Genomic DNA, 13928 nt, shown 5'->3' on the forward strand with positions numbered 1-13928 from the left:
TCATTTTTTTCAATAAACATGTCTCATTGTAATTCTACTAGATTACTAATTTTTAAAAATATAATTTTTCCTATAAACAGGCCTTACTGTAATCCCACTGGATTACTAATTTTAAAAATATAATTATTTTATGAGTTAAATATGTTTGTGGTCCTCATAAATATCTAAAATTTCATTTTTAATCCCTCAAAATATTTCCTTCAGAGAATGGTCCTCATAAAATTGTACAACCACACTTTTGGTCCTAATACTAAAATTGTCGCTAAGTTGCAGGATGGACCAACAGTGTGGATGAAAAATTTTAGGAGGATCATTCTTTGAAGGAAATATTTTGAGTGACTAAAAAAATTGATATATTTAGGAGGATCATAAATATATTTAACCCTTATTTTATACCTCAAAATAAATTAAAGTTATATTATTACTCAACAAATCTAAACTCATCAAAATTACTCAGAAATTCTAAAAATATTATTATATTATTTATAACTAAATAGAGTTCTCAAAAAGCTCAAAAACAAATCAAAAATATCTCTGAACTCTAAAAAATGTCTCTAGAGTACTCAAAAGAACTCTAAAATACTCAAATATGCTCTAGTGACAACTTTTTACATGAGATAACTCTATTTGACTCTAAGGAGTTGCATCTTAGCTCAAAACTATACAAAAAAAAATGTAATTTATATAACACTCCAAACACATCAAACTAACTCATTGATTAACATATAAGAGTCAACTCAACCATTTCAGACTCAGTTCTAAACGTGTCAGTAGTTCAAAATACAATAATAACTCACTACTCTAAACATATCTGAAATCAAATTCAACACTAAACATATTAATAACTCTAAAATCATAATAACTTAACTCCCTTAATTTGATCAACTCTAAAACATATCACTAACTCAATTTTAAGTTATTTATAATATATTTAATTCTTTAAATTGCTAAAGGATTTTCCAAAACTCTAGACTTAACTCTAAAATTGTCTCACTTCAAAATAGAACCAAATATTATAGATTTATGATAAAATTATGAAACTCTCTAGTTTAAAAATTCTTTAAACACTCTTTGAAACTCACTTAACCAAATCTTAAGTGGAGTTACGAAACTCCAGTTCTATTCGTTTCAATTCAGCCATATCGCGACAATTCTTGCATAAACTCTAAAACATAATGCTTGACTTCAAAATAATATGAAAAGTTATATACTCATGATAAAATTATGAAACTCTGCAGTTTGAAATATCACTAAACTATCTTTCTAACGCAACTGATCGCATCCTAAACAGACTTACAAAATTCAAATCACGTGTGATATATGATGACTAATGCAGTACTGAAATTGACTACGTCTCTGGTATAAAACCAGTGAACTGCTACTATTATAGCGCTCTGTACCCGGTTACCCCATATCAAAATAAATATTATTGTGTTGTTTTCTACTACAACTTACGTCACCTCAAACAGACTTACGAAACTCAAGTTATGTATGAAATAAGACGATCAATCATCTTTTATGTCTACCTGCGATTTTCTGTGTTATTTTATTTTTGATTTTTCGATAAAAATTTCAATTTTTGAAAAAATTAGATTTTTGACATTTAGAAAATTTCATGGGAAACTAACCTAATTAGGATCGCTCAAAATTACATAGACATCAACAAAATTCTATTACTTAGACAATTGTTACAACAACATCATACAACAATATACAATCTCATTAATAACAAACCATTCACAATGATCAAAGGTAATTTATCTCAAATCCCATTTGGTCATCAATTTAACACATAAACTAAGTTATTCATTGATCGAGGTCAATAGGTTTTTACCCAAATCCTATTTGGCCAAACATATTATAAAAGGAAACATAGTATAACCCTGACGCTTATGGGAGGGTAAGGACCCCTCACCGTCCTAGTTGTCTATTATCACCCATCAGTAAAGAAATTCCCCCTTACCTCAAAATTGTAGTTTTTTTTTCTTTTTCTACGATCGGTTCCCAAAGACTTGTGCAAATCTAAATTTCCAGATCAACCGCTCCCAACTTTTAACTTTCTTTTTACATAAAATCTAGTTTCTTTCTCTCTTTTGGAATATATATAATAACCAAAGTTATTCCAAATCGCAAATGGGTTTACACCATCACACTCATACAGGGTCTAACGTTTATAATTTATTCCAAAAATTCTATTTTCTAAATAAAATATTTTATTTTATTTTATTTAAAAAAAATCACAATTAAATAAATATTTAATAAAAATCTCCAAAATGTGAATTATTTCTAATAATTTTATTTTATAATTATTATTAAATAATTAAAATTATCTAATTATCTCTAATAATTTAAATAAATTCTTTTTTATTTTTCTACTCTCAAACTCTATAATCCAAGTAATTGTTAAATTACCAAAATACTCCTAAATCTCTCAAACACCCAAAATAGCACCATTAATTAAATAGAACATATATAAATACACCAATAATTAAATAAAATAATAATCTAAAAATCAGAATGTTACATTAATCCTTAAAGAGCGAAATGCAGACAATGGGCTGAAGAGTTCTTGTCTAGCATTGAACGGTGTAACTTATTTTCTAATATAACTTTATATATCATATTATAATTTTCTACTGCAATTTGAAATGTTATATATTCGGTAAGGGATTGGAAAAAAACTCAAACCAGATATAATCGACTCATCTTCTAAACAAACTTAATAGCAACATTCATCAACAACAAACCTTAAACAACATACAAGATAAAACAAATAACTCTTATTAACAACAACAAAATTATCAACAACATAGCATAAACTACATACAACATACAACTTTTATTATTAACAACAACATACCAACTCATAAAATATTTCAGAAGTGTACATGTCCCAGAATGCCATCCACAACGAAAGGAGAATGAAGTTGAAGTGAGAGTTGCAAACTTGTGTTAAATTTGAATGAATGTCATTTTGGGCATTTTCCCCAAGTTTGCAGCGCTCACTTTAGTTTCATCCTCGTTAATTTTTTTTCATTCACCTTCCCTACCTACAAGTTAAAACCAGCTAAAAGTTCAATCATCTTAAGTTATACATGTCATATTATCCTACAAACGTTATGAAACAAGCTATTGAAACATAAATAATGAAACATAAACAACATAGTTCACTTTTTAGGTTATACATTCACTCATATTAAGTTAACCTCTAAACAGACTTTGAAACATAAACTATTGTGAAGACGAACCTGCTACATAGCCATTTCCTAAGATTTGATACAACAAAGGTATCCCTTCGAAGAAGACGAGTTTGTTGTATGCGTTTGGGGTTTCCATTTTCATGTTTGTGAATAAAGGGTGTCAAAACGTTAATGGATGTTAAGATATATTAGAGAGACGAGTGAGAGAGATGTCGAGATTTTGTTTTGAGAGACACAGTTGTTATATACTGAAGTGAGAGATAATTTTGATTATATATAAATATGTAAAATCTTTCAACATTGTTGATAATAAGAACTGTGATGAAATGATAGCACATTACACCATGGTTGATAATATGAACCGTGATGATATACAAGGACAAGCTCATTTTGCAACGAACAAATAGAAAAGTGTTAGTGTTGGGATTTGAACCCTTACACTCTAAGTATATTTTACCATTGTTGTTAACTATGACCTTAGTCAAATTTATTTTAGTAAATATCAAAAAAAATCCCAAAAAAGAGTTATTACCATGGTTAACAGGAAGTCGGTTGTAATATGGTGTTACAACAGATCTATTTTCTAGTAGTGGATGCATCCTCATGTTTGATCGTGAATGCTTTTGTTCAGGTGATTGGAGGAGGTTATGAATTGTAAAGTTTGAGAAAGAATGTGAATTTGTGGAAATCATAGGAATCAAAAGCCGATTATGCTACTATGGTTGTGTTTTGAAACCTGAAATAAGAGAGAGAACGACGGTGGAGTGGGGGAGACCTGCAAGGTTAGTACTCCAACGCTCAAGTCAGTATGTGAGGAAGAAGAGTAAAATAAAATTTAATTTGAAACCTCTTACCTCAATTTTATTCCTTTTTTAGAGAGAGGGAGAGAGAGAGAGATAGAGTGAGAGAGAAATAACGAGCTAGATATTTATTAGCCATGATTTGCGGAGAGTCGTTGGATGCACTTGTTGTTGAGATCACGTGTGATCATTAGGATGATAATCTTCGTGTGCTGGGAAGATTCTGGAAGGAGTTGAACCCTTTCCTGATGGTTGGTCGGGGTTGATGTGGTCGGCGCATAACAATTACCTCAATTAATCTCATTTGAAAGTTGTTAGTTAAATTTGATCTTGGATGATTTCCTACCAGGAATGTTGTGCAATATCTTGCAAGATTTATGCATTTAGTCATGTCCAACACCATATTCTTTTAATTAAGCTTTATAAAAAAAAGTCTAAATTAAAATGGCCATACCCTATGTACCATAGGATTCTCTATTTGTCTTGATTCATAATTGCAAAGAGGTCTACCTCTATTGCATTTCTTAAGGTCTTAAAGGTTCTATTTTTTGCAAGCACTAAAATCAAAATTAGTCACCTCTTTACATCATACAATTTACGTGAATCATCTTATGATTACCAAGTATATTTTATCTTCTATATGATCAACCCTCATCCAATTTCACTTTATCTCATAGACATATGGAAACCTTCTATATCATTGCCTTATTCCCATCTTGTAGATGCACAAGAATATTCACATGTCTTCTACTTCTATTGAATTATATTAAACCAATTTCACTTTGGTTCTTTTGCTTGAATCAAACTCAAATAACAATTTCTTGTTGCCTTTAATATGATTTTAGCACCCTATGTTAAGGTACTAAGTCATAGAATACATTGCATCTTCAATTGTTGTCATAATCAACATCAATGGTTCACGAAACTAGAGCGTTCGTGTGCCATATTTTCTCCTTATTCATTGTTTTGAGGATTTTTTTCTATTCCATGCTAGCACTCATCAACATAGACTCCAAATATTCTATCAGCATAGTGTTCAAACATTCATTAGCGAAATATTCAAACATTCTTGAAATTTGCAGATTACACAATCTTCTCAAGCACCTTGGCATCAATGAAGTGGTGAATGAGACACAAAGCATTTCTATCTTTTGTATTTACATCCTTGTAATTTGTCTTTTTTTTTGCTTCTGATGAATTTGCAGGTAATGGTTACACATCATTGATCACTTTTTCATACATCTCATGAACTACTAATATCGCCTTCATTTTCCTAAACCATATACTCCAATTCTTTCCATTAATATCGGGAAGGTTGAAATTGCAATCATGGCATCGTCTGGTATTGTCTTTTAGTTTTGATATTTTTGTCAACTTACATGTATGTATTATTTGATTATTTGCGTATTTGTAATTGGTTCATTATTTGATTATTCGCATGTTTGTAATTTGTTCGTTTTGAATTGTATTTTGTTTGGTTTGGCTATTTAGGGTTGTACATTAAGCCCATTCATTAATAAATCAATTAGAATGTTGATTCATGATATCTTGGGTCCTTTTTTATCCTAGCAAGTTGATTTTTTATTTTCATCGAGTGTGGCTTGGATCAAAAGTTAGAAAAATAAAGTTGTTGAATTGCTTTATTCGAATCAAGTACATTGTGAGATTCGAATCATACAACTTTTGAAAGTTGGACTTTAGCGTAATGTGATTTGATTTGAATCACATGTTTAACTTGAATCAAATCACAATTTTGTTTGAAAGTAAGAATTTGGCCCTTCCTGGATTTATTTGAATCATGAAACACAAGTGACCCGAATCACAACATAATATGACTCGAATCATGGTTTGCACTCAACTCAAGTCATAGGTTTGAATAGTGATTCGAACATAACTTCAAATTTCCAAACTTCTAGCTTAGATTTAAATAGTTGTGTCTTTGATAAAAAAAATGAATCTCTCGTTATGAACTTTTTTCATAATGAAAGAAAGATGAAACCATTGGACACAATGCTAATTTGTCTTTTCTTCTCTAGTATGTTTATTCCTAGCACCCTTGTATCTTTATCTTGTTTGAAGAACAACCCCTTGAATGAAATTAATGTTAAACTACATATCCTTTTTGTTTCACTTTGTGTGTGTAATTTATTATTGAGGGAAACCAGAGAAAGAGAGTTGATCAATCTTGTAATTATTCATTTTTATCAATCTCATGATAACCATCAAGAACCATAACCCATTTCATCCAGAAACTTGAGAGAATCTTTGTATGTGTTCTTCATTCACCAACATCTATCTCCTTGTTGATACCTTGGGATTAACATTCTAGAATGTGGATCCTGTGAGAATTAGTGTGTATATGTGAGATTCTTTTGGCACTGTTCATCATCTTCAACTTTAATTCGAATCCAATGTTGTGAACCTTCATCTCTAAGAATCGGGCATTTGAAGGAGGTTAATGGTACAATATGGTATCTAATGTTTTTGTGTGAAGTTTCTTATTTGTAACAAGTGCATAGATCCTTTCTTAAACGCGGTTTAGACATTGAATTATCTATCAAAAGAAGAGTTTCTTTACACTCCTTGGACGACTTTGGCAACATCGAGTACATATGATTTGTAAGCCGAAGTTGGGAGCTGTCCAACTTTGGTGAAGTCATGTAAAGACTGTTCGTAGACGAAGTTTGGAGTCGTACAATTCACTTAGCTAATGACAATCACTCAGACAATATATCATTGGGATCAGGGTGTATCTCCACATACGAAGACTCGGAGCAGGTTATTGTGGATAGAAAGGTTATTGGATCAAGATCATTGAGGATCTTGTTTTGCTAATAATTTTAGTATTTGTATCAACAGAGGAAATTATTGTGTGTGATATTTTGTTGTAATCAAAATGCTTGTATCTAACACTGATGAAATAGTGGAAGATCATGATTATTTTCGGATGGTTTTAACACCATTGAAGAGTGAAGTAGGTAAAGCGAGGACGGACGCCGAACCACTTTATATCTTTGTGTATCTTTCTTTCTTAACTTATTTTCTTTAATTTTCTGCATTCATTAGTATAACTATTGCATCATTGCGTCATTTGTATGTCATTTAGGTTGTATCTTATTTATATCAATTTAATGTATAAACTTAGGTCTGAGATGCATCAAACCTATTGGGTCATCATAAATCGAATTATGTTTTGAATGAAATTCTATGCAAATGTTTTAAATCGCTTTGTTTAAAAGTGACTTTGGCTATCATGTAATCGGGTTGCATTAGAAAGAATCACACCTTTAGTGATATCTTGTAGTATTCTTATTAGATTAATTCATTGAGAAACTTCCAAGCTCTCTTCGTGTTGTGTTTCGCTTACGCGTATTTTAAAATATTTGATTTCGTTTTATGGAACCTGGAATATTTTTGAAATTGTCTTTTTTGGGAATAGGTCTATTCAACCCACCTTTTAGACCTTGTTGTGTCCATATTCTCACCCAAAAGATATTAGCATGAAAGTCACAAGATCTTAGCCATGTTCTTCACAAGTTCTTTTCATTCTTGAAAGATCAAGACTCCTCCGTGGATTGTGTAAAGCTCTTAAATACTAATATGTCGGATTAAAACCAATAACAACTAGTTGCCTTATAACCCAAGCAACTAGTGTGTGTGAGAGAGATAGAGAGGACACCAATAAAGTTAGTTAGAAAGTAACTAACTCCTAACCACCAAAGACCAAACTAACAAAGCTTATTAGTGAAGCTTCTCAATGTATTTTGATTAGTCCTAGGATTACAATGTTGAACATATACAACATGTGGTGACATTTTGACTTAATTATTTTAGATTTTATTTTGCTCCCACAATCTTTCATATTTCATCATCCCTGCAGCTGCTACAGATCCACGCCTCAACAGACCCACACCTCAACAGACCCACGCCTCAACAAAAACTACAACCAAAGATGGAGTCTTACAACCACTCAACAAAAACTACAACCAAAGATGGAGTCTTACAACCAATGTTCTCGATTGAGCACGCATAATTTTCCTAGCTACTAGCTAACACGCTCAGTAGAGAACATGCCTTGTCTTGCAAGACTCATCATTGTAGTTAATTGTGTCCCGACAAAGTCACTTCGTCGCCATCAGCACTAGTGACTATTCAACGTTAAACTTGAGTTGTTTTACAGTATGATAGGAAATATGCAATAACTTCTCTCAAATAATACCTTGAACATTTTAAGTAATAAGAGCTATTTTCTCTCGAGAAACTATGTTCAATTTAATACACCATGGAGAAAATGCTACCTTACAAAATTTGAGAGAAAATCATCCACTACTAGTATAAACTTTTCTTACATTAGCATACTGGTAGTGCCTCCCTAAATGCAATGCTTAAACTATGGCTACCCTTTCGACCCCTCTTACCGATTTCTGCATTCCCTCTCTGCATCATAGCTACAAATTCATTGTAGTCTATTCGTCCATCCTGAAAATCCAAAACATGCATAACAAAGTTATTATCAATCCAACATTTAGAATCCGGTTCCAAGAAACAGAGAAAAAAAGTATATACTCACATTATTCTGATCAGCTTCTCGGATCATTTCCTCCAAGCCAACGTCCCCTAAGCCAAATTCTTCACAAGCTTTTTGAAGCTCATCTCGAGTGATGAACCCACTTCCATCTTTGTCAAAATATGAGAAAGCGGCAACTAAATGATCTTCCCTATCAACTTTATTTAAATGCAATGTTGCAGCTATGAATTCTCCATAGTCAATTGTACCACTATTATCAACATCCGCCTGAAATTCAAAAACGATTGGAATGATGGGTCAAATTAGTATAGTACTAACTCAACCCTCTTAGCATATGTCTAAGAGACTTGATTTTCTACCAAATGTGCCGCACCATGTCGGCTTAGGTATTCTATATATTGACTATGCAATTGAGTTCTATATGATTGGCATCATAACCCAAGTGTTTCTAAAGTAATCATAAGGACATGAACCAATATATAAATAAGATACCAAACAAGTTAACAGCTATGATTAATGAATGTTTTCTGAAGTTAAGCAAACAAAGATGTGTAATTCTGAACTAATACTTACAGATTGCATTAAATCGTAAATTTCAGATTCATTGAGATTGGCACCAAATTTTTTCAGTCCAACCTTGAGTTCTTCAAACGTAATGTAACCACTATTGTCTGTATCGATCATCTTAAACATTTCTTTCAATCCAGCAATTTCTTCTTCAGAGAGATTCTCGGCAATAACCTGCAGAGAACAGCATTAACATTTGCAATTTGACAATCCAAGGGAACGTAAAAATATGTTGTACTGAGTTATGTGACGGAAAAAATAACTTACTCTAAGTGCCATTTTCTTGAGCTTGTTCATTGCAGTAAACTGTTTCATGCGACTCAAAACTGCAGAATCAAGAGGCTTGTCTGGGGCTGCTCCATCAACCTGAATCCAGGGGTGACCTGCAAATAATCAGATCATTATCATTAACAATTTGATAAAAGACCTCAAGTTCAACAATGTTATAATGATTTGTATTCAGAATATTTCATTCAAGATACATTATATTTTTATACTTTGGATAAAACTAAAATGTTCAACTGTACGAAATATTAGAGATTCCTGAAAATTTCACTGAACTAGTAACTTCATTAATATATTTTCATCTCAAGTGTTGAAATTTGAAGGCATGTTGAAAAAAACTACTGGAACTTGACAAAAGAAATAAGACTATGTATGGAAAATATATGAAAGGCAATTAATCACATGCATGTCAAATGTGGAACAGAATTAACTAGTATAATGCCTAATAACTTGTTTCACTAGTATCGATCTCAATGAGATAACAGTTGAGAAACTTACGAAGAACGTCAAAAGCTGATAACCGTTTACTAGGATCTCTAACGAGCATCTTCTTAACCAAGTCTTTTGCACTTTCAGATATACCAGGCCATGGATCTGATGTGAAATCAAGATCACTATGCAAAATGGCCTCAAATATCTCCTGCTCCGATTCTATTTCAAAGGATCAATATAAATGTTAAATTTTTCAGAACATGGAAACTTATAATTGTAGGGAAACATAGATTAAGCAAATCGCTAGATAGGAATATTGTAAGTTTGATATCTTGAGAACTCTTACCACCCCAAAATGGAGGCACCCCACATAAGAGAATGTACAAGATGACACCGGCGCTCCAAACATCTGCTTCTGGGCCATATCGCTTGCGTAAAACTTCAGGTGCAACATAGTATGGACTTCCTACTACATCATTGAAAATGTCACCTGTAAAATGCAAGTGTTAGTCTCTTTGGAGTAAATGTATTTTACGATTCGCAGTAAGATTCAATTACAATTCATAAAATCATTCTTCCAATTGATGGCACGAATCTGTATTTGATAACCAAGTGAAAAACAGACAATTGAAGATAAAATGGAAATAAATTCAGACAAACCTGGTTTAAAAAAAGAAGATAGTCCAAAATCTATTGCCTTAAGAGGAGAATCTTCTTGCTGATTAACAAAAAGAAAATTCTCCGGCTTAAGATCACGATGCATTACTCCGAGAGAATGACATGACTGAATAACACCAACAATAGTCCGTGCAAGTTTAGCCGCTTTTCTCTCCGTATAATGCCCTCTTTCCACAATCCTATCAAAAAGCTCACCACCTGAACACAACTCCATAACAACATGAACAGCAACAGCATCTTCAGAAGCTTCCTTAATCGAAACTATGTTTTCACTCCCAGCCAAGTGATGCATAATCTGAATCTCTCTCCTCACATCTTCCAGATCCTCATCCGTCAACAACTTCCTCTTCAAGATAGACTTACACGCATACTCTTTCCCAGTTGCCTTCTCCACACAAAGAAATGTTGTTCCGAATTGCCCTTGTCCAAGTTTTTGTCCCAAATTATAAAACTCCTTAAGACTAACCGTTTTTCGCTGTAAAACCGAATCTGCTTTAAGTCCTGCACTTGCTAGTCTCTTCACATTGTGAGGCCTCTTTTGTTTTGCAGGTGTAGCAACAACACCTTCATTCGTTTGCGGTTTTTGCTGTTGCGCTGGCTTTACATCCTCATTCTCAATTTTCACTACCTGCGGTGCCTTGTTTTGAACAGTTTCTATAGCTTTTGTTGGACTGGTTTTGTATGCATCAGAAGTATCTTTCTTCTTTCTACCACGCGACCAGCAAGAACGACTTGGAAGAGCTGAGGGTGATGACACATCCTTTGATTGTGAGGTTTTCGATCCAACACAGTTGTTTCCCATCTAACACTAATTACCCCCTATCCCAAGCATCATTCCTTGTTCGTGTCTTGACGGATGACCATGCCAAAGTCGATCCTATCTGGTGTCCGTGTCAAAGTCCTGTCCTATCAAATGTCCGTGTTAGGTGTCTCTATCAGGTGTCTCGGTCAGAGGTGTCTGTGTCTTGTCTGGTGTCCGTGTTACAGTCTGATTCATGAAAAAGAAAATATGTGAAAAAAATAGAAACTCAAACCTAAAAAATGTCAAAACCCCAATTTTTTTCATTCCTCCAATTGAAAAACGATAACCAAAATGAAAGCCAAAAGAAACAAAGGAAATGTGAGTTTACCTTTGATCATAAGCTTGATGGTGCAATGCAATTGATCATTGGAGAAAGATGTTTTGCAACATGAACATGCAAGTATATGCTATAAAAGTGGGGTAACAAAGATTTTGTAGAATTTTGAAGAATGTTAAAATTATAGGTGGAAAACTAACGTGAAAAACCCAAAATTGTACAAAATTCAATGAACCCTAAGAAGAAAAAAAGCGTGAGTTTTATTGAAGATGGAAAATGGGAATGAATCTCAACGTGACAGAAATCACGTTGAAAAATGGAAGAGAGATAAAGACAGAAAGTTATGTCGTTTTTTCTGTTAGAAAGAATGTTGGAGAAAACGCGTTAACAAAGTACATTTGGGAAATTGGACGGTTAAGATGGAGGGTATAAGTGGAATGGAGGGTTGAGATTTGATTTTGTTGGTGATCTGGTTATTTGTTGGTATCTACGTGCAATGCAATCCCCATGTTCACTCCGACGTGCTTAACCGCCTCCTGTCGGCTTTAGCCGGTGATTTTTTATTCTCTTGTATTCCCCTGTCAGTATATTTAGGATTTGATTAATATTTTTACATATTTTGGTTAAATAAAAATTTTAATATATATATATATATATATATATATATATATATATATATATATATATATATATATATATATATATATATATATATATATATATATATATATGGGATATATATATATATATATATATATATATATATATATATATATATATATATATATATATATCCCATATATATATATATATATATATATATATATATATATATATATATATATATAATTTAATTATTTTTTTTCCTTGTATATGAACGGTAGTTATGAATTGTTCACATGTTTCTAAGCAAATGTTTCAAGAGCTCCGCTAAGTAGGAAAACACATGGAACACGTGATCCGGTGTTTTTGTCTAAAGCATGCAACATTATCTTCTAGACACTATCCACTTTCATATCAATTAGACAAGTGAGAAATTGTGTTAATCTTAGGTATTTAAGTGAGAAATTGTGTCAATCTTAGATATTTATGTCCTCTCACTCACACATTATCCATTATTCTTTTTCAGGGAAGTCCTTGAAAATTTAGAGATATTATTTCAATTTTTAAAATTGGCTTCAATAAAAAAGAATATAAAAAAGACCATATTTTATTAAAATTATATACAATATTAAAAGTTAAAGGAAAAATAAATTATTTATATAATTTTTAATAATATATTAGTTGTAGATTTTAAATTTTATTTATATTTCAAAATTTATTTATTTTTAAAAAGATAAATGTTCAAAATGGATTGATGGATTTATTAATTTCAATTAATATTACAAACTTGTTACTTATACTCAATACTTCATTGTATAGTATTAATTTCAATTAATATAACAAACTTGTTATTTATAATATAACCTTCATGGCATACATTTGGGCCCTTTTCTTAAAATTAGACATTTTATTTTTAGGTATATAGGTGGAAAAATGGGTCGGCATGCCTGTTTTATCCGTATTTTAATGCGGGACGAATCAAGAATTTAGATTCTCACTTTCTAATGTATTCATTCATGTATTCGTTCTACCTCACCTACAATGAAGATAAATTGAAACTGAATAGTACATCAATTAAATGAAAGTTACTTAGAAACGCAGCAACAATGTCATATTAATGTATCGAAAGAACAACCAACGACATAACGACATATAAACAATGTGTTTCCCGCAAATTGAGTCTGGTTTACACAACGAAAGAGAAAATAACCAACATCAACTCAATATTATTCAATGTTGTTTCAAAAACTTCAACGGGTCAAAATGAAAATGGTACAGACAGAAGTTACAAACATAAACAACCGACAAAAATTGATCGAACCATAATATATGTGCTCAATACGTATTCAAGAGTGACACCGAGTTCGAACTCCCGACATCATAACACAATGAAAATAGAATGTTTCCACCATATTCTAAACGTACTAAACAGTTTATACAACAGAAGATGCACATAATAATATATCCAAACATAACAAACAAAATTGAATATGCGATGTTACCGAGGATTCGACTTGTTGCGGATGTTGATTGTGAGAGCGGCGGAGAGAGTAGCTTTGAGAAGAGGTGAGCAGGCCTTGCATTTGAGATATTGCGTATTTCTTCCTCATAACGTTCCTCATAATGTTGCGTATTTGTTCATAGTTCCCCAAGTTTGATCCCTTGTTGATAAGTTGCGTATTTGTTTCTCATAACGTCAATTTCCTTGCCTTATATGCCATAAAGGCCTACAAATGACTTTATGAGCGTAGCGACA

General features: G+C 32.1%; 1 protein-coding gene across 1 annotated transcript; it reads right to left on the reverse strand.

Annotated features, from left to right (window-relative positions):
• Positions 1–7928: 7928 nt before the first annotated feature.
• Positions 7929–11915, reverse strand: LOC127096904 (calcium-dependent protein kinase 26). The gene is made up of 8 exons (XM_051035435.1): positions 11621–11915; positions 10473–11478; positions 10159–10302; positions 9879–10031; positions 9363–9478; positions 9102–9269; positions 8571–8795; positions 7929–8479 (listed from the first exon to the last, which is right to left on the reverse strand). Exons 2-8 carry the CDS (start codon positions 11290–11292, stop codon positions 8351–8353), a joined length of 1755 nt encoding a protein of 584 aa, XP_050891392.1. The 5' UTR covers positions 11293–11478; positions 11621–11915; the 3' UTR covers positions 7929–8350.
• Between the last annotated feature and the right edge of the window lie 2013 nt (positions 11916–13928).

The sequence above is a fragment of the Lathyrus oleraceus genome, chromosome 6 (assembly GCF_024323335.1).
Source record: "Lathyrus oleraceus cultivar Zhongwan6 chromosome 6, CAAS_Psat_ZW6_1.0, whole genome shotgun sequence".
NCBI classification, from domain to species: Eukaryota; Viridiplantae; Streptophyta; class Magnoliopsida; order Fabales; family Fabaceae; genus Lathyrus; species Lathyrus oleraceus.